The 22171-nt window shown below is 44.9% G+C and overlaps 3 protein-coding genes across 3 annotated transcripts; 2 read left to right on the forward strand and 1 right to left on the reverse strand.

The window, feature by feature from the left end:
* Positions 1 to 5809: 5809 nt before the first annotated feature.
* On the forward strand, positions 5810 to 8132 carry BJX67DRAFT_374771 (transcription factor IIF subunit TFG1; the record flags this gene model as incomplete). The annotated part of the gene is made up of 4 exons (XM_071031594.1): positions 5810 to 7147; positions 7209 to 7514; positions 7568 to 7850; positions 7894 to 8132. 4 exons carry the CDS (start codon positions 5810 to 5812, stop codon positions 8130 to 8132), a joined length of 2166 nt encoding a protein of 721 aa, XP_070882080.1.
* A 3-nt stretch (positions 8133 to 8135) lies between these two features.
* On the reverse strand, positions 8136 to 14953 carry BJX67DRAFT_266983 (tetrafunctional fatty acid synthase subunit FAS1). Its single transcript, XM_071026449.1, has 3 exons — positions 14949 to 14953; positions 9006 to 14868; positions 8136 to 8945 (listed from the first exon to the last, which is right to left on the reverse strand). Exons 2-3 carry the CDS (start codon positions 14790 to 14792, stop codon positions 8460 to 8462), a joined length of 6273 nt encoding a protein of 2090 aa, XP_070882081.1. The 5' UTR covers positions 14793 to 14868; positions 14949 to 14953; the 3' UTR covers positions 8136 to 8459.
* Positions 14954 to 16375: 1422 nt separating this feature from the next.
* On the forward strand, positions 16376 to 22078 carry BJX67DRAFT_384964 (trifunctional fatty acid synthase subunit FAS2; the record flags this gene model as incomplete). The annotated part of the gene is made up of 3 exons (XM_071033764.1): positions 16376 to 16901; positions 16967 to 21912; positions 21968 to 22078. 3 exons carry the CDS (start codon positions 16376 to 16378, stop codon positions 22076 to 22078), a joined length of 5583 nt encoding a protein of 1860 aa, XP_070882082.1.
* Between the last annotated feature and the right edge of the window lie 93 nt (positions 22079 to 22171).

The raw sequence follows: 22171 nt of genomic DNA on the forward strand, positions 1-22171 counted from the left end.
TTCTACTATAGTTCTTTTAGTAAAGAAAGTAAGAATAGCTTTTTCTAAGATAGCTATCTAGGTATCTTTATCTTTTAATAGATAGGGTAGTCCTAGATATATATCTTAATATTAGTCTACAAGCTATCTTAATAGAACTTCTACCTAACTAGATTTAAAGTCTTCTCCTGGCTAAAATATCTAGTATACAAGTTATTATAGTATACTTTTAGGATTTCTTGCCTTAATATAGCACCTAGAAATATATAAATAGCCTTATTATAATATAGTATACTATTATTAACATGCTATCTATCTAATTAGTTATTACTTATATTTTGAAGATTAATAATTTTTCTACTTTTTTTTTTTTCTCCTAATAGTAAGCTATTAAGAATTTAGCTAGTATAGGTATTCCTATGCTAGGCCTAAAAAATTATATTTTAAAAAGGTCACAAAGTTATTCTATAAGGGGTTTCCATGCTAGCTACCTTCCTAGCTAGTATTTAAAGAGCTAAAAGTTCTAGACCTCTACTTTTCTTAGTTAGGGTATTCTCTAATACTAGTAGAGTAATATTACCCTAACTATCTCTATAACCTCCTAGCTTACTTTAAAGTATAAATAAAAGCCTAGCAGTCTACTCTATACAAGCAGGCTTATAGTCTTTTTTATATAATAGCATATTAGCAGGGTTAAAATATCCTAGCTAATATTCTATTTTAAAATTATATACTATTAGGAGCTCTGCCTATCTAGCCTGATATATATCTAGCTTTATAACTTTTTTTAAATAAAAGTACTTTAGGTTTGTATAATTATACTATATATAGATAGCCTATAATATGCCTTCTAGATAATACCTCTATATCTTAAAATATTTAATAACAGCAAGCAACTCCTGATTATAGACAGGATATTATTTTTTAATTTTTAATAGCTTCCTGAAATAGAAAGCCACTAGTTGCTAGTTAGTCTACTATTACAAGCTTTCTAGCCTATTAATAGACTATAGAAAAATTCCTGCTATTATAAAACTAGAGGTATCTATAATTACTAGAATCAGTTTTTTTAAATTAAAATATTGCAAGGTTAGAGGTTTTTAGAATATAGCTTTTAGCTACTTAAAAATATCCTATATACTCCCTACTAGGTAGATAGAACCTTTCTTCTAGCCTTGCTCTATCCCTTTTAATATATTTAATAGGGGCTTTATGATCTTTATATATTAATAGATAAAGTACCTAAAGTATCTAGTAAACCCTAGAAATACCTAAATATTATAATAGGACTATAGCTCTAGCTATTTGCTAATAGTCTATATATAATTAGGGTTAATATAAATACTATCTTGTTCTATAATAAATTCTAGAAAATATATTTTTATCTAATAGAAGCTATACTTTAAAAGTTTAATATAGAAGTTAGCCTGCTAGAGACATGCTAGTACCTTGCTAACATGCTACTTGTATTCTTTTTTAGTTTAGGAGTAGATAAGGATATTATCTAAATAGACTATATAATACTTATCTAGGATCCTATATATTATTTTATTAATATAGGCTTGAAATATTATAGGGGTATTATATAGCCTAAAAGATATAACCATGTATTTATAATACTTATAGCATGTTTAGAATACTATTTTCTATTTATTACCTTGCTAGATATAAATCTAATAATAAGTATCCTGCAAGTCAAGCTTGGTAAGATACTTTATCCTTATTAGCTAATCTATTAGCTTATTAATATAGGATAGCAGGTATTAATTTTTAATAGTAATAGTATTCAGGCCTTGGTAGTCTATATATAAATAGAGGAACCTGTTAATTTTGCAAACAAAAAGTACTAGTACTCTAGTAGTACTAGTTAAATACCTTATCTAGCCTTGTTCAAGCATCTTATTAAGGTATTTATATAGTACTTTTATCTTATACTAGAATAGGTTATATAAGGTTCTATATAATAGTATATAACTTTTAACAAGAAGAATTATATATAAGGCCTGTTTGCTAGAGAGTTCTATAGCTTCTTTTTTTAAAAAAACCTATACTTATTTCTTGTATTATAAAAGTAGTACTTATAGCCTCCTATTACTTTTAGGTTAGAATATTACTATTATAATAAGGATTATTCTTATTAATTTTGCAAATTATCTAGGATTCTTAATAGTAAGCTTGGGGGTTTCCTAGTAATACTACCAGGTGCCTGCTAATAATATAATATTAGGATCTGCATATCTTATCTATTTCTATTCTAAGATAATTTGGTATTTAGAATTTAGGAGATTAGTAATATAATATTTAATATTATATTCCCTTGTTTTATTATCCTAGTTAGTAATATAAGATATTGTTTCAAGCTTGCTATAGCAAGCTATAGGCATGCTATTAGTATAATATATATAGACTAGTAAATCTATTTTCTATAGATCTAACTTAATTCCTTGCTAGTACAAGTATTAGTAGGAAATAAAGTTATTATTAGCTCTAGTATTTAGTAATATCTTAACTATAAGCTACTTATCCTATACCTATAGTACTATAGTTCCTATAATTAGAAAGGCTTTAGTCTTGCTAGGCTAGTATAAGACTAGAATCTCTAAGGCTACTAACCCCTATTATTCTTGAGAGGTCTTCTTACCTAGCATCATGTCTTTGGTATATAAGGGGCAGTTATAGATTAGGTACCCCCTTTTATTATACTTGAAGTATTACCCTTTCCTAGTCTAGATCTCCCTCTTTTTATCCCATGCTAACTATATACTATTATTTTAGTAATAGTATTTTATTAGTAATAGGCTAGTAGAAGACTAGTTCCTAAAAAGCCAGGCTTCAAGCTTCTTATCTTCCTATTTATACTTAGGATTATCTTGCTAGCTTGATAATAGTATTAGCTAGCCTAAGGATAGTATTAGCTTGCTAGAGGTCTACTAGAATATAAACTCCTATTACTTGTTCTAACTTTTTTCTTAGAATAATATACTTTAATAGCAAGTAGTTTGCTTAATAATATTAGATATTATATATAATACTTGCAGCACGTGTATAAACTCCTTTTAAATATTATTATCTAGTATTTTAATATAGAGCTGCATGTAAAAGGCAGGATTATTAAGGTATTACTAAATCTTAAGGTATTAGGATCCCTAGTCTTGACCCTCTTGTCTATTTTATTACTTGTTAAGAAGTTAATAGGCTATTTACTACTAGTAGTTAGCCTATAGCTTAATATAGGAATATAGAAAGTAGCTAAATCCTTCTTATATAAGCCTTTCCTTGTTATCTTACTTTTTTACCCTCTAGACCTGCTTGACCTTTTTGCTTAGATAGCTAGTAGTATAAGCAACCTTATTACTATTAGTTATATAGCAGGTTGCCTGTATCTTAAAATATAGCTCCATGTTAGCAATAAAGTTCTAATATTCTTATATACTTTTATCTTGAAAGACTACAGGATCTAATAGCTTAGGGCTTATATTCTTCTTACTTGTAATAGTCTTTTATATTACTAGTATAAGAGTATTAGCTAGCTATTATATGGCTCCTGTAGCAGGGTTTATATTTATAGGGTTACTTTAGGCTAATAGTAGATTTTTATTAGTCTAAATATTTAATATCTTGTATTCCTCCTTGGTCTCCTCTACCTATTATTAGTTAAGTATCTCTACTCCAGCAGGCTGGAAGTCTTAAATAGTAGTAATATCTTATAAAATTAGGATTATAGTAGCTAGGCACTTTGCTAGTAGCAAGATTTTAGTTTTTCTTATTTTAGATATCTTAAAGGTTGCTAGGGGAAGCAATTCAAACTATAAGATATTGGGATTTGGTAAAAGTATTTAGCCATCATGATGCTAGGTGCTAGCAAGTATCAAGCTACCTAGTCTTTGTAAAGGAACTTGTTTAGGTTTATATAGGGAAATATATTGCAAGAGAAATAGAACAAATTGCTTAGAGAACTAGGATACATGTAAGAGTTAGGATCCTTATATAATCAGCCGTTGGGCCACCGTCGGGCAGCCATCTGAGCGGGGTCAGAGCGGGGTCGTCGTTGATGCCTGCCGGTTCAGGCACCGACCGTGACAGTATTATATAGAGCTATCTTGTAGCCTTTTAGAACTTGCTATAAGGCCATTTTTAAAGGTATTAAAAGGCTTTAAGAACTATTTTTAAGCAATTTTTTTTCAGTAAAGATGCTTTTTTCTATAGCTAGTAAACTATATAAGGTATTGCTAGTGTTAAGGAGCTTATAGAGGCCCTATTATAGCTTCTAGGTAGAGTTAGTATAGCAAGCATAATATTTAACCTATCAAGAACTTGCTAGGAATTAAATAGCTATATACTAGCTATAGCAAAGCTACTTTAAATATTTTAAAATATAAAAATAGTTATACAGGCTATAGGATATACCTTTAGGAAATCTAATTTATTAATATAGTAAAACCCTAGGCATATTCTTAATTTAACTAAACTACTATATATAGACTTTAAAGGCCCAAAGCAACTAATATCAAGAGGCTATAAAAGATATAATAAATAAGAAGGCATGTAAATAGCTATAATATTATTTTTACTATAAATTTTATTAAAAGCAGGTATAAGATAACTTTTATAGCTATCTAATATAAGCAATTAATATTAATTAACTATATAGCTACTAGTTACAGGAATAAAGATTTTTTAAAGCTACTAGAGGCCTATCTTATCTATAATCTAATTATTAAGACTTAATTTAATCTTCTAGTCTTCTAGCAAGGCAAGTTCTTTATACTATTTCTTAATATAAACCTTTTCTTTAAAAATAATGCATGTAAAAACCAACCACCCTATAGAATTAATATTTTTAATTATTATTACCTACTTGTGATTTCTAGGTTAAATAAGATAAGGTTTTCCAGGTATCTAGGATCTAGTAACTACCTTAATAATTACTATTTAATTTATAGCAAAGCTAGTCTTATTAAAATTATAAATATCTTGGTTAAGGATGCTATATTTATTTTGCACCTACTAGAGCTGCTTAAACTACCCCTTTATAATCTTAAGATCCTTATGTTTAGCTTGATTATAGTTGTACTTTCTTGTATATCAAGATTAGACTTCTTTATAGTATTAAATAAGGCATGTAATATAGTTCTTTCCAATAGGTAGGTATAAAGTTAAAGTATCTACTTGCAGGATAAGATTTGCTATTTCATAAACCTGTATATATCTTGGAGGAACTCCACGTGTATCCTAAGATACTATCTAATTAACTAAATAGTCTTCTTAAAGCTAAGAAAACCTATAGCTATTTGCACGGACTTCTAGGCAAAAAGGTTGACCCTAAAGTTATTTGTTAAGTATTATATAGGAAACATCAAAAGCCTTTGCTACATGATAAATACCTTAAATTTTAAAGTTTTTTAAAGCTTGGATAGCAAGTTGGATCCTGCCCTCCTGCTCAACTAATTTTTAATGACTTTAACACGCTTTTGGTGGCATGGTAGAGGTTTGAATTCAACATGTTGAACGACGCGTTGAAAATCGAGGAGGTGATCCGCTCGGTGGGGTGATCCGCTCGGTGGGGAAGTACATTAGTGGCCTGGGCAGAGATTATCTAAGCATAAGTTCGACGTTCCTCTGCCCGGGGTTGTGTTCCTTTACGTCTTTTGTCTCCAAAAGAGAGTGAGCCCATACGTGTCTGCCGCCCGTTCTCCCCATATCACTGAAAACTCACTCGACAAGCTATATCCCGTATTCCTTCCTACCACACGTCTCGAGAGACTCCTCGTTGAGAGACTTTCGAAGGGTGTCAAGTGGTGTCGTTGGCACCATACTCCGACAGTCCATAATGACCACTACTACACCAACAAACGATGCGACATCGCGAACTCCCATAGGACCGGCTGGACCTGCAACTATGCGAATTCGGCGACCCAGAGCAGCTGACCCGCTTGTTCGACCGAAAAGGAAGACTGTGCCTAAAGGTCCCTCAGGGGATGGGCAATCGCCGAGAACTTTTCCTTCACGACTGGCGGCATCCAATGCTCAACCTGAAAGAGTGAATTTACCCCAATCAAAAGAAGAATTTGCCATGAATGGATTCAGCGGCCCTTTATTGTCCAACACCTATGTGGACTACCCGCTTGTGATCAACAAGCGGGCGATAAAGGATGGATTGAAGCATCATATTGCGAGATTTGCATCGAAGAAGGTAGTGGACCCTCGCGATGAATCTCAGTTCACCAGGCCAGTTAGACTGCAGCGCCGAGATCCCCGAACTCGCCTCCATGATACGAACGCGGACAAAGAGCAGGGTCGGCAACGACTGTCCTCCGAAATTAGCAATCAGATTGATGATAACGAAAGAGAGGATATGGAAGCGAGGAAAATTGCGCGCGAAAAAGAGCGAGCGGAGAATCTTGCTCAGATAGCGCCTTCCCTTGGATCTGTCCCGAAGCGGACTAATGTACCAAGGCAAAAGACGCAGCAGGTATCCAAAGCAGATATGACTCCCGAGGAAATTGCCAGGACTCGGATCAAATATGAAGAGGCCCTGCCTTGGCACCTGGAGGATTTTGATAATAAGAACATCTGGGTTGGGAATTACGAAGCTGCTTTATCGGAAACGCATGCAGTTTTCATCCTTGGAAGCACAGGCAAAATGACAATGATACCCGTGGAGAAATGGTACAGATTCAGTGCAAAAAACCAATTTAAAGCACTGACTATTGAAGAGGCAGAGAAGTTCATGGCCAAGAAGATCAAAGACCCAAGGTGGTTCATGGAAAAGCAGCAAGAACTAGCCCAGCGAAAAGAGCTGGAACAGTACGCGAAGCAGAGAAAGGTTTACGCCGGGAAACAGGGTACGCCAGCTGCTGAGGGGTTAGAAGCGGATGAGATGGATTTCGAAGAGGATCGATTCGCTGATGATGAAGAGCATGACGATCTCTTCAACGAGGACGAAGATGCGAAGGCGGCTGAGAAACGCATCAAACAGGACCAACTGAAAGCTAATGTTTTTGACCTGAAAGATGAGAAGGACTACGAGCAGGAGGAGCTGAGAGAGAAGAAGGAGAAGGAAGCCAGGCGAATACTTGGGAAAAAGGTACGGAAAGCTCTCCAAAAGAGGGAAAAAAATTTCGATTATAGCAGCGGCTCTGATGCCAACCCGTATACTGACGACGAGGTGCGTTTGTCGTTGAACTCTTCACTATCGTGTATGTTGAAAGTTTTCTAATAGTATCTAGAGTTCTGACGAGTCGGATGCTGAGAGGGTAAAAGAGGAGGAGCGGAAGGTTGAAGAAGAAAAGGGCAGGAAGGATTCTGCGACGTCTTCAAAAGGGAACACTACTCCGTCGGGTCGCTCAAAACACGCTGACGTACCGAAGAAAGCCGTGACAGGTGCTTCGCGGAAGCGTCTTGGATCCCCCAATATGTCGGACGCTAGTGGAACGGACACATCCCGGAAGAAGGGCAGGGACAGACAATCTCCTTCCCAGACTTCAACCCAGCCAGCCTCTCGACCTATGCCTCCAGCTGTATCGACTGTACCAGTGCGTCTCTTCCTTTCAACAGTTGTGGACTACCACTGACTATGCGTACGTAGGTTGGTAAGAAGCGCATGCGGAACGTTCTTCCCGGTGTAGGGTCCGGGAGTGATGTTGACGGTGCCGCGGGCTCTGGTGGGGAGATGAGCGAAAGTGGAAAGTCTAAGAAGTTGAAACGCAATCCTCCTTCAGTGGTTTCCCAGGGGGGCACCCCACAGGGTTCAAGAGCTGCTAGCCCAACGCCAATGGTAGGCAAGAGCTTCTCTGGAAGCCGTGCCAGCAGCCCAGAGTCATTACGAGGCATGTACACCAATTTGTCCCTGTTCGATCTCACGTTTCTCTGTGGAGTACTGGATATTAACACTGCTTGGGTTTGACCTTACAGGCCAAGCTCGTGTGTCGACCGCCGGACCGTCCATTACACAGGGCTTCCCGGCTCCTGCTGAGATTCATGCTGCCATACCGGCAAGTGGTATTTTGAGCACCGATCTTTTGAAAATCTTCCGGCCTCGTATTGGCGAGTCTCGAGAGAACCACAGAAAGTTCATCGCAATTGTGAAGGATGTTGGCGTCTATGGCAAAGAAGACCGCCTGTTGCGCCCTGGCCCTTGGAAAGAAGCATAGTAATGGGGTTGGCTAGCAATGGCTTACGTATCTGGTCTTAGATTGTAATGACATGCCAGTTTGCCAAGAAACAAAGACGATGGATGAAGAACTAGGCATTAGTTGGGATAAATTTACATGGTGAGGTGCACAAGGGGTGTCCAGCTATTCTTGAAAACAACTCGATTCTATAGTTATGATTCAGACTGTAGATGCTAACTTATCCGAAGTACGAGAGTGTACAAAAAGACAAGGAGAGCAAGGTAACTGCAATAATGCAAGCTTCATCGCTAAGACAAATCATTAGACTAAAAACAATTCGTTATCTTTGGTGGATTTTCTTCGATCTCAAACCGCGGCGGCGCCGGTGGTGCGCGACGCGCCCTCGTTTCCATCCTCGTATTTCTCCCAGTTTGCTAGGATTTGGGCAATCTTTGGTGAGTTCGTAAGTCGGTACACATCCTCGAAGTACTCCTTGGTAATTTCGAACGGTCGAGCTGTCACGTTAGGGATATATTTGCCGACTAGCTTGCTGGGGTCGATGGTAGTCTTGTTGATCTTTTTGAGCAAGAAAGATCGGAAGGGTTTCACACCAGACCGGAGGAAAGTGCTGTGGAAGGGAACATCTATCCCCTTGAGCGGAATGGTTGCAAATCCACGTTCGAGGTTGATCGGCTTCGGCTTCGACTCGGTTTGTTTCACGCACTCATGGATAATGTTAACGAGGTGAGCTTTCACATCCTCTAAAGACATGCTCTGCATAAGTGCCGGAATATCGACGTTTTGCGCTTTGAGGAAGTTGAGCAGGTTTGTGAGACAATCAAGTGCCCGGAGCTACGACAAAAGTTAGAAAGGTCGAAAATGCTGATGGACGGGAAGGAAAAGAACTCTTACATCCCCCGCCGCGACATACTGCATGTTTGCGACGTTATAGTTGACGATTTCCAAGAGCCAGCCAGTTTGCTCAGATATGTTTTCTACGACGTACTGCAGAGCCTGCTCGTTGAAAGTCTTCGAGATTCGGCTGGGGTTGACGGCACACATCGAGTAATTCGAGCGACCTTGTTCGTCTCGCTCGACGGCGACCTGCATCGTCAAACCGCGATAGAAAACGACCGAGACCAAGCTTTCGATGGGCATAACTTCGGCAAGGGCAGCGAGGGCGGAATACTCGCCAAGCGAATGACCGGCAAAGCTGCTGTCCCTCTGAACGAGACCCTTCGAGCGCATGTCTTCGAAACTTGCTTTCTCCATTAGCGTTAGTGCGGGCTGGGTGAATTGGGTTGCGGAAAGTAAACCAGTAGGTGAGCGGTATGTGTAGGAGGCCGTGGTTTCATCAATCTCCTTGAAGATCTTCTCAGACTTAATGGTTCCGTCTGTGTTGACGGTTTCAAATGTCATTGACATATAATTCTGGCGGATGGCTTTGCCACGCGGTCCACCGAAGTACACTGTTAACTCCTTCGGGTTATTCTTGACGATGTCAATGATCGATAGCCCGTAATTCTCAATGAAGTGGCGATCTGCCCGATCCCAGACCTCTTTGGCGACTGGGCTGGTGGCGTACAGCTCCATTCCCATACCTTGCTCCTGGGAACCTTGGCCGGTGAAGACATAGGCAGTGACTGGTTGTTCAACTTCAGCTTCCCCCAGAAGAACCTTGTCCCCGGTCTCCTTGTTGCTGGCCTCGACCTTGATGATTTTACGACCCGCGATCATACCGACATGCTGTAGTCGGACGGTTATCAGATCGTTAGGAAGTACCATGTCGACAAGCGATACATGGAAGCCCCGGACACGGCCGATATTGTTTTCGGCGGCCCAGGTCTCGACAAGGCTGCGGACCGCAGCGCTCGAGTACATCCCGTGAGTAATAGTGCCGGGTAGATTTGCGTAACTGGAGAATACTCTCGAGACGTGAATAGGATTATAATCACCTGATACCCTGGCGTATGTTTCGTTTGACGCAGGGGCGCGAAGAACAAGAGGCGTCTTTCCACTGAGAGGGATGGGGTTCTCAAAATAGACAGGCTGCTCGATGGAGGTCCCGTTCCGCTGGAGGTAATCCACCACAGGGTTGCCATGAGACGTGCCCGCTTCATAGTCAACGGACGCAATCTGAATAACTTCCTTGGTAGGGAGTTCAAGGAGAACCTGCCCCACAGTTTGAACCTGGCTGAACACCGCCTTATTCTTAAACCGAATCAGGCTTTGGAGGCGGAATGTTAGGGTTTGGCCGAGTAGCTCGACATCATCCCTATCGACGCGGAACCATTCTTTCGACCGAAGAATGGCTACATCTTGGCTAGAAGCAAGATGAACCTGCATTGGGACTTCGTCCTTGCGCTGGAATGTGTTTTCAAAATCCGTATAGACCCCGCGATACAGGAACTGGCTGGTGACATGCATAATAGGTTCACCGTCTCTCTGGATGGTACCGCAAACTTCAACAACCTTTCCAGAATCTTCGTTGATGATGGAGTTGATCTGAGCAGTTGTATCTAGAACATCACCAACCTTAAGCGGCTGAGCACCGGGTACCATCTTAAACCCATTAGACAAATGTACGAGCTTCAACAGATCTCCGTCTATAGTGCGGGGAAAAATGGGCTTAGTGATAGCTTTCCATCCCGCGACAATGGCGAAATCCATGGGAGCAAAGACCTCTTTTCCAGGACGCTCAACAAATGCCTCTCCAGTGTTACCCACAGCGTGAACGAAGTCAGCAACAGCCTGCGGTGTAATTATCTCACGGCCTCCACTGAATGTGGCCGTAGTCGGCGTATCAAACGGGACATCCTTGTTTCCGAACCAGATACGGTAATAAAACTCTTTGATGCGATCATTGCGACCGTCCATGACCTCTCGGATTGGTGCATATCCAGCTTCGGGATGGTAAGTGAACAAAAACGTCAGAGGAACAACGCCGCCTTCGGCAGTCCGTCCTTCATAGATAGTAAGACTGATCTGGCGCTCCTCGTTCAACTTCACATCTACAGTCCTGACAAGTCTTCCGGAGTAAGGCTCCCTCACATTAATGACCGTTTTCGAGGAATCCTCTGGATTGACAATCTCCACATACATCCCAGGGGTCGGCGCGAAGATTCGCTTCAAAGGATTTGTTTGGAAGCGATGACCTTGGACAAACACATCTGCCGTGAAGAGGGCATGTCTCCACGAGTATGAATGGCCGGCGAGGAGCCGACACCATCGGTTGAGCTCAGGGAGATCGGATAATGAAGAGGACAACCGGTAACATATCCTGTTTGTATCTTCCGAGATTGTAAGTCCATCGGTTTCCAGTTCCTCCAGAGCCTTTGTCAATCGTCCACCAAAGTATTCGGTGACTGGGACTGTCGTCTCATCCCCACTGTACACATCTCTGACCAAGCTGTTGATGTGACCCTGGTGAATGGAGTTCAAAATATCCTCGACAGGCTGGTCAATGATTTTAGAAAACTTGGCAGCCATTGGACCTTGCAGGATGCAAGTCCTTCCAACATCTTGGCCGACAACTGCTTCCAAATCCTCGCTCTGCCAAAGCGAGTCCTTCTTGAACCAGTACTCGAAATTATCATCCAGTGACGGCACAAATGGGACAGGTTTTTGCCCACGGCGCTGGCAGAGAAGCAGAAAGTGCTGAACGTCTTGAGCGTTGATCAGCTGCGTCGCGGCTTCGGGATAAGCCGCAAGGATATTGTCGACGGCGGGATAAGGAACGTTGAGCTCGGAATAGTTTTGAAGCAGTGATGCACGAGCTTCGGTTGAAGTGAAACGTTCCTCAACCCGACGAATGAAGTCGCCGGTCAGCTTCTTTAACGAGTCGTCTATCCATCTATTCTCGTGCTTGACATACATCAAGTCAACCATGCGGTGCACGACTTCAGCGTACGTCATGTCCTCGAGATCAACAGTTTCCCCCGCGGAATTGCGGCCAAACCAAACTTTCTGGAAGTCATCATTTAATTTCTTGATGATGTAATTTCTCTGTTTCTTGAGTTCAGGCACACGTTTCGCTTTTTCTAGCTTGAAAATCTTTTGGTCCATTTCGTGCCAGAACAATACACCCCGTGTCGCCAGCTTGTGGATCGGCTCGCCCATTTCCGATAGGACGGTGATAACGCCCCCGGCTGAACCTTTGTAGGTGTTTTCCCATTCCTCGTCGTTGAGACCAGGAGCATCCACGATGGCTTGTTTGGCGTTCTTTGAGGTGTGGGCTTCTCTGGCAGTCATCATGCGGCTACCAAACAGGGTTCCATCGAAAGGCATTGGCGGGTAGCCGAACCGCGATGACCAGCTTCCAGAGAGATAAGGGTAGGTGTCTTCAGAGCCACCAAACCCACTACCGGCAACAAGAATGATGTTTTCACATCGTCTGATACGGCTATACATCTGTAAAATGGGCTGATGGAAATCTTCGAAAGAGTGGTGTCCACCTCCACGGCCCCCCGTCCACTGAAGAATAATGGGGAACTTGGGGTTCGCTCTCGCAATATTGATAACTTGCTGAATAGCATCAACAGAGCCTGGTTTGAATGCAATGTGCTTGATACCGAGGGTCTGGATATACTCATTGGCAACTTCAATCGAGGGCACTCCAGCACCAATGGTAAGGCCTTCAATTGGCACGCCATCAGCTCTCAGCTTCCCTATAAGAGGGATTTGCCAAGCCATAGCGCGGGGGTTAACGTAAATTAAGTTGACGGTAATTCCGCGGCCTGGGGGAATGGCCTTTTCAATCTTGGTGATTGCTTCTGTCATTGTCTTGCCATTATAATAGCCCCCACCAGCAAGTTCGATGTGGTATCCTGCGTTCATAGTTGCAGCGACGAAGTCCCAAGGGACAGTGGTCGGAGTCATTCCAGCCACCATGATAGGCGGAATACCTAATAGCCGGCTCATTTTGGTGTCGACGAAAGTCTGACCGGTGGCGTTCTTCACGAGGCGTGGTCCATATTCCTTCACCCAGTCAATGGCGTACTTGACTGAGTGCTCATCACGGTCGAACAACTCCGGTTTGTACCCGACTTCAGCGTTTGTCCCGTCCATAGCACCTGCGAGTATTACACGGACACCTGTGCCATCTTTATTGCGATTGGTGAGCACTCCAAGCCCTGAGATGCCTCCCGGGCCAAAATCAATAATGTGGGTAGCGCCTGAGAAAACCGTTGTCTGTTCCCAGTTTACGGGATCATGAGTGATCATGCGAACCAGCGCAGGAACAATATTCGTATCACTGGTGTTTCTGAGGTCTTCGCCAGTTTTAGTTCCGAAAACAGGGAGGAGAAGGGATGTGGGCGGAATATTTACATCTGCCAGATCCTCTATGATGTGGTCGAACGCTGAGTATAGGTACTGGCTATGGAAAGGAGCCGTAATTGGAAGGAACCGATTGACGAATCGCACTTTACGCTGTGTAAATGGCACACGATTTTGGTCCAAGCCGGTGGGAGCCTTAACCTTGCGTAGGCGGAGATTGAGGCCATAAAGAGACAGAGGTGGACCGGTAACGACGAAGTTACGGGCGCTGTTAATCAAAGATATCGAGATGTGGCGATCCTCCGGGAGGTGCTGGTTGGTCGTGTCAATGTGCTCCTGAACGGCGGCTTTCGGGAGGTCACGTATGGATAACATGGGAGTCGGCGTGCCTTCGCCATTTTCGATCGAATCCTGTAACACAGATGGGGCAATGGACGTCCGCGGATACGCTTGTTGGCTACGCAGACCAATCCAGAAGAGCATCTTCAACGCATTGCCCGCAGCTTTTTGGAAGCTTTCCCAGGTCGTGGCTGAAGCGATAGCGGCAGCCGTAACGATACCCTGGGAATGGCCTGTAGATCCACTGAGACGCTCCAGTATGTCGCCCGGCTCCTTCCCAAGCACCTTGCAGGCGACTGCGAAGTGCGCTAACTGGACTAAGCCAATTAAAGGTAGACTTACAGGAGCGGAGACGAGGTAATCGACATCCGGCTGCGTGTCGGGTTCTTGAAGCCATTGCATCACATTTAGACCTTTGGGATAGAGTTTGCTGGCGTCTGGCTCGCGGGAAAGAGATTGCAAGAGTGTGGCGGATGAGGAGATGAGGTCATCCACGAAGGGTGTATACGTATTGTAGACTTCTCTCAGCTCATCAAAGTACTCTTCAATGTTCCCTTGGCCTCCAAAGACAGAGTAGATGCTCGCTTTCTCATCGGAAGCCGCTCTAAAGAGCGCAGACTCGTAAGGCTTGATTGGCCTCCCAGCAGCAGCTCGGCCGGCATAGTAAGCTTCAACAACCAAGGCTTTCTTGGCTGTGATTCCGGGAAGGGTTGCGGCAACCGTGTGGACATCATTTCCCCGCATGAAGGCACGTTCAAACTCGTTCAGAATCAATTTGAGAACGTCTAGATTTGTCTGATGTGCACCATCCTCGTCCTCTTCGACTTCACGAGCAACGTGGCCGATGTAACGAGCCACAAGCTCTTCTACTGACGAGGGCTCGTCGTCCTGAGCAAGTTCATCTGTCGGCTGTGGTAGCGAGGCAGTGAAGGTGTCTTTCAGCTGCGAGGCGTGGAAATGGGAATGGGTCGGCACAAGGAAGGAGAATTCAAGCGACCCATGGGATAAGATGAGGGATCTCAATGACTGGGAAGAGCGAGGAGTATTAATGCCCGTCTGTGGGCCTGTTGATGTTCCGTACATCTTTTCGTAGTTTCGTGTCGATGGGAATGTATTTCGTCGTAGCAATCCAGTAGCCGAACTGCGAGGCTAGAAGAATCTGCAATTACGGTCAATTCAGGCCGTGAATCAGACAGTGAATGGTGGGAGAGAATTCCGGGAGGGGAGTGAAGTCCGCACCTGTTATTAATAAAGTAAATATCCTCGAACCAACTCGAAATTCTCCACCACAGTCAAAGAGTCGGAAGAGATTGGGCGAAATTACTGTCAAGAAAAGAAGGTCGAGAGAGAAGAAAAAGTCATGGACACAGAAAGGGAGGGGTGGAGGAAGACCCAGGTCGCTGGATCTTGTCCTGGATTGAATCTTTTTGCAGCAAGAGAAAAATCTCGGTCGACCAAACAAGTGCCGAGCAGCTGCGAGTGCCTGGCGGCAACGGTCCATATAGAGTTTTGGAATGTTGAACCAGTGAGGCGGAGAAGAAATTCCATGGGCTTGGACTGGTTGAATACAAATTCTCTTAATTGGGTATGGTGGACGATGGATCTGCCCCAAAGGTCGAAAACGGTTGGGCTGGACCGCTGCAGTGGTTGCCAGTGGTAATCCTGTAACAAAACAGTCCAGTTCGCTTCCGCCTGATTCAGGGTCATGTTGAGTGAGGGGACGAAGGATCACAGGGTTGTTGAATTCCAAGGTGGCATGGGCATTCAGAGAAGGAGGGAACCGAGGATTACTACCAGGACTGGGTAGCCTGATTCAATGCTAACCTTCGAAGCAGCGACGCGGAAACTTTGCTGGATAGTCCCCATGTTGTAAGGAGGACTAACAAGCTTCAACCGCCTTTGGGGATCCAGAATTTCTGTCTCCGCGGAACATTCTCCGGGTTACAGAGCTGACTGAATGATGAGATAAGATTCGTTGGATTTGGTCAATTGACTTGCGCCAACGCCTGAAGACTTTCTGTGCGGTCGTGGTCGAAAGAGACAACAGCTCAAGGTCAATTTCTGATGTATTCAAGGTTACCGGCCTAACCCCGATCGGGAGAACAGCTGGGCAGAAAGCGGACGAAAATTACGAAGATCACAAACTCAACCATCCATTCGAGCCCATGAATTCTTCGGACTTCCCTTCTTTGGCAGAGCGGAAATAATAATAATCAGACACCCTCGCCCCAACAGTTATCAAGACATTGCCAGCGAGGATTGCGTTCCAAGAGGTCGCAGTCTCCATCTTTTGAAACTCTCCTTTCTTGTTCAGTTTCTTCGTGTGTCAAATCCTCTTCCACCCTCTCCCCTTCCTCGCCCAATTCTATTTCTCCAGTCCATAAGCTGCTTCATCTAATAATTCATCACTCTTCTTGGATAATACTGTTCCCCGATCTGTGTCTGAAACTTCCTCTCACAATTGCTCATATGTTGTGAGTATCCAATCTCCACAAGTGCTGGTCAGTTTTCTAGCCCTCCAGTTTTTCAAGACCGCCAAACCCAATTGAACGCAAATTCTGACTGTACTCCTCAAGCAGAGGTTGACTTCTCATGATAGAGGGACCGATTACTCTGGATTAGACTTCTGATCCCGTTTCTGCAGTTACACCCCCATTTGTTGGAAAATGCGTCCCGAGATTGAACAAGAGCTAGCTCACACTTTGCTGGTCGAGCTCCTGGCTTACCAATTTGCGTCTCCAGTAAGGTGGATCGAAACACAAGATGTCGTCCTCGCGGAGAAGCGAACGGAACGTATTGTGGAAATTGGACCGGCAGACACCCTGGGTGGGATGGCGAGAAGGACGTTGGCATCTAAATACGAAGCGTATGACGCTGCCACATCTGTGCAACGTCAAATACTTTGCTACAACAAGGACGCGAAGGAGATATATTATGACGTGGAACCGGTGGAAGAAGAGCCTGAGGCTACAGCAGAAGCTGCTGCCACCATCGCGCCACCTGCTGCCCTGGCCACCGCCGCGGCGACTCCTGCACCTGCTCCTCCAGCATCCTCCAGCGCTGGCCCGGCTGCGCCTGTTGAGGATGCACCCGTGAGCGCTTTGGACGTGCTGAGGACGCTTGTGGCCCAGAAGTTGAAGAAGCCACTATTAGATGTACCACTGAATAAAGCTATCAAAGACCTAGTTGGAGGTACGTGTTTGGGCATCGGACCGGGAGTGTTTGTAACTTTTCCGCTGATCAACGGTATTCAACAGGCAAGTCCACGTTGCAGAACGAAATTTTGGGAGATTTGGGCAAAGAATTTGGTTCCACGCCAGAAAAGCCTGAAGATACTCCTCTCAATGAGTTAGGTTCTTCTATGCAAGCCACGTTCAACGGACAACTGGGGAAACAATCTTCCTCGCTGATTGCCCGGTTAGTGTCATCGAAGATGCCTGGAGGGTTTAACATTACAGCCGTCCGCAAATATTTGGAGACAAGATGGGGCCTGGGGCCTGGTCGACAGGACGGCGTTCTTCTCTTCGCCCTTACTGTGGAGCCTGCTTCTCGTATTGGATCGGAGCCGGATGCTAAGGCGTATCTTGACGATGTCGCGAATAAATACGCTACGAGTGCAGGCATTAACCTTTCTGCTCCGACTCCTACCGGGGATGGTGGGGCGGGCTCTGGGGGAATGCTGATGGACCCCGCCGCCATTGATGCCTTGACAAAAGACCAACGTGCTCTATTCAAACAGCAACTCGAGATTATCGCCCGGTATCTGAAGATGGACCTGCGGGCAGGTCAAAAAGCGTTTGTTAGCTCACAGGAAAGCCAGAAAGCTCTTCAGGCTCAACTCGATTTATGGCAGGCAGAGCACGGTGACATCTATGCGTCTGGTATCGAACCATCGTTTGATTCGCTAAAAGCCCGTGTTTACGACTCATCCTGGAATTGGGCCCGCCAAGATGCCTTAAGCATGTACTACGACATTATTTTCGGGAGACTCAAGGTCGTCGACCGCGAGATAGTGAGCCAGTGTATCCGCATCATGAACCGGTCGAACCCTCTTCTTCTTGAATTTATGCAGTACCACATTGACAACTGCCCGACCGAACGGGGGGAAACTTACCAACTCGCCAAGGAGCTTGGTGAGCAGCTCATTGAGAATTGTAAAGAAGTCTTGAACGTCTCTCCCGTCTATAAGGATGTTGCTATCCCGACTGGACCTCAGACGACTATTGATGCGCGTGGAAACATCGACTACAAGGAGGTCCCACGCGCGAGCGCTCGGAAGCTGGAGCATTATGTGAGACAAATGGCGGAGGGTGGCCCCATTTCAGAATACAGCAATCGGGCCAAGGTGCAAAACGATTTGAGGAGCGTCTACAAGCTGATTCGAAGACAGCATCGGTTGTCTAAGTCCTCACAGTTACAGTTCAATGCGCTTTACAAAGAAGTTGTTCGGGCTCTTAGCATGAACGAAAACCAAATCATGCCACAGGAAAACGGGAATGCCAAGAAGACCGGGCGGAATGGAGTTACACGCAGCGGAAGTCCTCGTTCTGGGAAAGTTGAAACAATACCGTTCTTGCATCTCAAGAAGAAGAACGAGCATGGTTGGGATTATAGCAAGAAACTTACCGGTGTTTATCTTGACGTGCTAGAATCCGCTGCACGGTCTGGTCTGACATTCCACGGAAAGAATGTCCTAATGACTGGTGCTGGTGCTGGGTCCATTGGAGCCGAGGTTCTTCAGGGCTTGATTAGTGGTGGCGCGAAAGTTGTTGTTACGACAAGTCGATACTCCCGCGAAGTGACGGAGTACTACCAGGCGATGTACGCACGGTACGGTGCGCGTGGCTCACAGCTCGTGGTGGTCCCTTTCAATCAAGGGAGCAAGCAAGACGTGGAAGCCCTCGTTGATTACATATACGATCCGAAGAAGGGCTTGGGTTGGGACTTGGATTTCATCGTTCCGTTCGCTGCGATTCCAGAAAATGGTCGCGAGATTGATTCTATTGATTCGAAATCGGAACTCGCCCATCGCATTATGCTGACGAACCTCCTCCGTCTTTTGGGTTGCATCAAGGTCCAGAAACAGACCAATGGCTTCGAAACTCGGCCAGCACAGGTTATCCTTCCGCTGTCTCCAAACCACGGTACTTTCGGAAATGACGGCCTGTATTCCGAATCAAAACTTGCCCTAGAAACTCTTTTCAACCGCTGGTACTCCGAAAACTGGAGTAACTACCTGACCATCTGCGGTGCTGTCATTGGATGGACACGTGGTACAGGCTTAATGAGCGGTAATAACATGGTCGCTGAGGGCGTTGAAAAGCTTGGTGTTCGTACCTTTTCGCAGCAAGAGATGGCTTTCAACCTGCTCGGGCTCATGGCACCTGCAATTGTGAATCTTTGCCAACTTGATCCCGTCTGGGCTGATCTCAACGGGGGCCTTCAGTTTATTCCTGATTTGAAAGATCTCATGACGAGGCTTCGCAGAGAGATCATGGAAACGAGTGATGTCCGTAGGGCCGTTATTAAGGAGACTGCCATCGAGAACAAGGTGGTCAACGGAGAGGACAGCGAGGCTCTCTACAAAAAAGTCATCGCAGAACCCCGGGCGAATATCAAATTCCAATTCCCTAACCTACCGAACTGGGAGGCGGATGTTCAACCTCTCCAGGAGTCACTGAAGGGCATGGTCAATTTGGACAAGGTTGTTGTTGTCACAGGCTTCTCCGAAGTTGGGCCCTGGGGCAATACTCGAACTCGTTGGGAAATGGAGGCTTACGGCAAATTTTCCCTTGAAGGTTGCGTAGAAATGGCGTGGATTATGGGTCTCATCAAACACCATAATGGCCCCATCAAGGGGAAAACGTACTCGGGTTGGGTTGACGCGAAGTCCGGTGAACCGGTGGATGACAAAGATGTGAAAGCCAAATACGAGAAATACATTCTGGAGCATTCAGGTATCCGACTGATTGAGCCAGAATTGTTCAAGGGATATGACCCAAAAAGGAAACAGTTGCTCCAGGAGATTGTTATTGATGAAGATTTGGAACCTTTTGAGGCCTCCAAGGAGACAGCTGAAGAGTTCAAGAGAGAGCATGGCCACAGAGTGGAGATTTTTGAGGTCCCCGAATCTGGAGAATTCACCGTCCGTGTCAAGAAGGGTGCTACTCTTCTTATTCCCAAAGCCCTTCAATTTGATCGCCTGGTTGCTGGTCAGGTCCCGACTGGTTGGGATGCAAAGAGATACGGAATACCGGACGACATCATTGAGCAAGTCGACCCGGTAACCCTCTTTGTTCTTGTGTGCACTGCTGAAACAATGCTATCTGCTGGTGTTACAGACCCTTATGAATTTTACAAGTACGTTCACTTGTCTGAGGTTGGTAACTGCATTGGATCTGGCATTGGAGGTACGCATGCTCTGCGAGGCATGTACAAGGATCGCTACCTAGATAAGCCCCTGCAGAAGGATATCCTCCAAGAATCCTTCATCAACACAATGAGTGCTTGGGTCAACATGCTGTTATTATCCTCCACTGGCCCTATAAAGACTCCGGTTGGTGCTTGTGCTACCGCTGTTGAGTCCGTCGACATAGGGTATGAAACGATTGTGGAAGGTAAAGCACGAGTTTGTTTCGTTGGTGGTTTCGATGATTTCCAGGAGGAAGGCTCCTACGAATTTGCCAACATGAAAGCCACTAGCAATGCCGAAGATGAATTTGCCCATGGACGCACACCCCAAGAGATGTCAAGGCCGACAACCACAACTCGTGCAGGTTTCATGGAGTCTCAGGGTTGTGGCATGCAACTAATTATGAGCGCTCAGCTCGCTCTCGATATGGGTGTACCGATTTACGGAATTATCGCCCTCAGCACGACGGCGACTGACAAGATTGGCCGTTCTGTCCCCGCCCCTGGCCAGGGTGTCTTAACAACTGCGCGCGAGAATCCTGGAAAGTTTCCCTCGCCCCTATTAGACATCAAATACCGTCGGAGACAACTCGAACTGCGGAAAACACAGATTAGGGAATGGCAAGAGTCTGAATTCCTTTACCTTCAAGAGGAAGCCGAGGCTATGAAGGCTCAGGGTTCTGAATCATTTGATCTGGCCGAATATATGCAAGAGCGAGCGCAGCATATCAATCGCGAGGCAATCCGACAGGAGAAGGATGCGCAATACAGCCTTGGAAACAACTTCTGGAAGCAAGACCCCCGCATTGCGCCTTTGCGCGGTGCCCTCGCCACCTGGGGCCTAACTGTGGATGATATCGGCGTTGCCTCTTTCCACGGAACATCTACCGTTGCGAACGACAAGAACGAATCGGATGTCATCTGTCAGCAAATGAAGCATCTGGGCCGGAAGAAGGGTAATGCTCTTCTTGGTATTTTCCAGAAGTATCTCACTGGGCATCCAAAGGGTGCTGCAGGTGCATGGATGTTCAACGGATGCCTGCAGGTCTTAGATAGCGGGTTGGTCCCGGGCAACCGCAATGCCGACAATGTCGACAAGGTGATGGAGAAGTTCGACTACATTGTCTATCCCAGCCGCAGTATCCAAACGGACGGAATCAATGCTTTCTCAGTCACCTCGTTCGGCTTCGGACAGAAAGGTGCTCAGGTCATTGGTATTCATCCGAAGTACCTCTACGCCACACTCGACCACGCCCAGTTCGAAGCCTACAAGTCCAAGGTTGAGACAAGACAAAAGAAAGCATATAGATTCTTCCACAATGGCTTGGTCAACAATAGCATCTTCGTTGCTAAGAACAAGGCTCCTTATGAAGATGAACTTCAGAGCCAGGTGTTCCTCAACCCCGACTATCGTGTGACTATGGACAAGAAGACTTCCGAGCTGAAGTACCCCGCGAAGCCCTCACGCCCTGCTGACAGAGAAGCCGAAAGCACCAGGGCCGTGATAGAGTCTTTAGCTAAAGGTCACACCACCGAAAACTCCAAAGTCGGCGTCGACATTGAAAGCATTGAAAGCATCAATATTGCAAACGAAACTTTCATTGAGCGGAACTTTACTGCTGGCGAGCAACAGTATTGCCGCAGTGCCCCATCTCCTCAAGCGTCATTCGCCGGAAGATGGAGCGCGAAGGAGGCTGTCTTCAAGTCTTTACGCGTCTGTAGTAAAGGTGGTGGCGCTCCGCTGAAAGATATTGAGATTGAGAGTGATTCTAATGGGGCGCCCACTGTGAAGGTAACACTGGCAACACTTTTCCTTCTCCAAGTTCTTTCAGCTAACTTCCGAATAGCTTCATGGTGCTGCGGCTGAGGCTGCCAAACAAGCCGGTGTCAAGCAAACTGACGTTAGCATTAGTCATACCGATTCACAGGCGGTTGCAGTTGCGATTTCGAAGTTCTGATGTTTGATTTCAATGTTCACGATCAGTACGGCCAAGATTTTTTTCCTGCAACATATAGATTATTATTTCTATTTTTACAAATTAATATACGTC

The sequence above is a fragment of the Aspergillus lucknowensis genome (genome assembly GCF_044049455.1).
Source record: "Aspergillus lucknowensis strain CBS 449.75 chromosome Unknown BJX67scaffold_56, whole genome shotgun sequence".
Lineage (NCBI taxonomy): Eukaryota > Fungi > Ascomycota > Eurotiomycetes > Eurotiales > Aspergillaceae > Aspergillus > Aspergillus lucknowensis.

Bases quoted from the DNA above. Each gene is read 5' to 3' on its own strand.
- BJX67DRAFT_266983 (XM_071026449.1), bottom strand. From the start codon at position 14,792: ATGTACGGAACATCAACAGGCCCACAGACGGGCATTAATACTCCTCGC. The intron at 8,946-9,005 runs GTAAGAGTTCTT...CTTTTGTCGTAG, and splicing joins AGTATGTCGCGGCGGGGGAT to CTCCGGGCACTTGATTGTCT.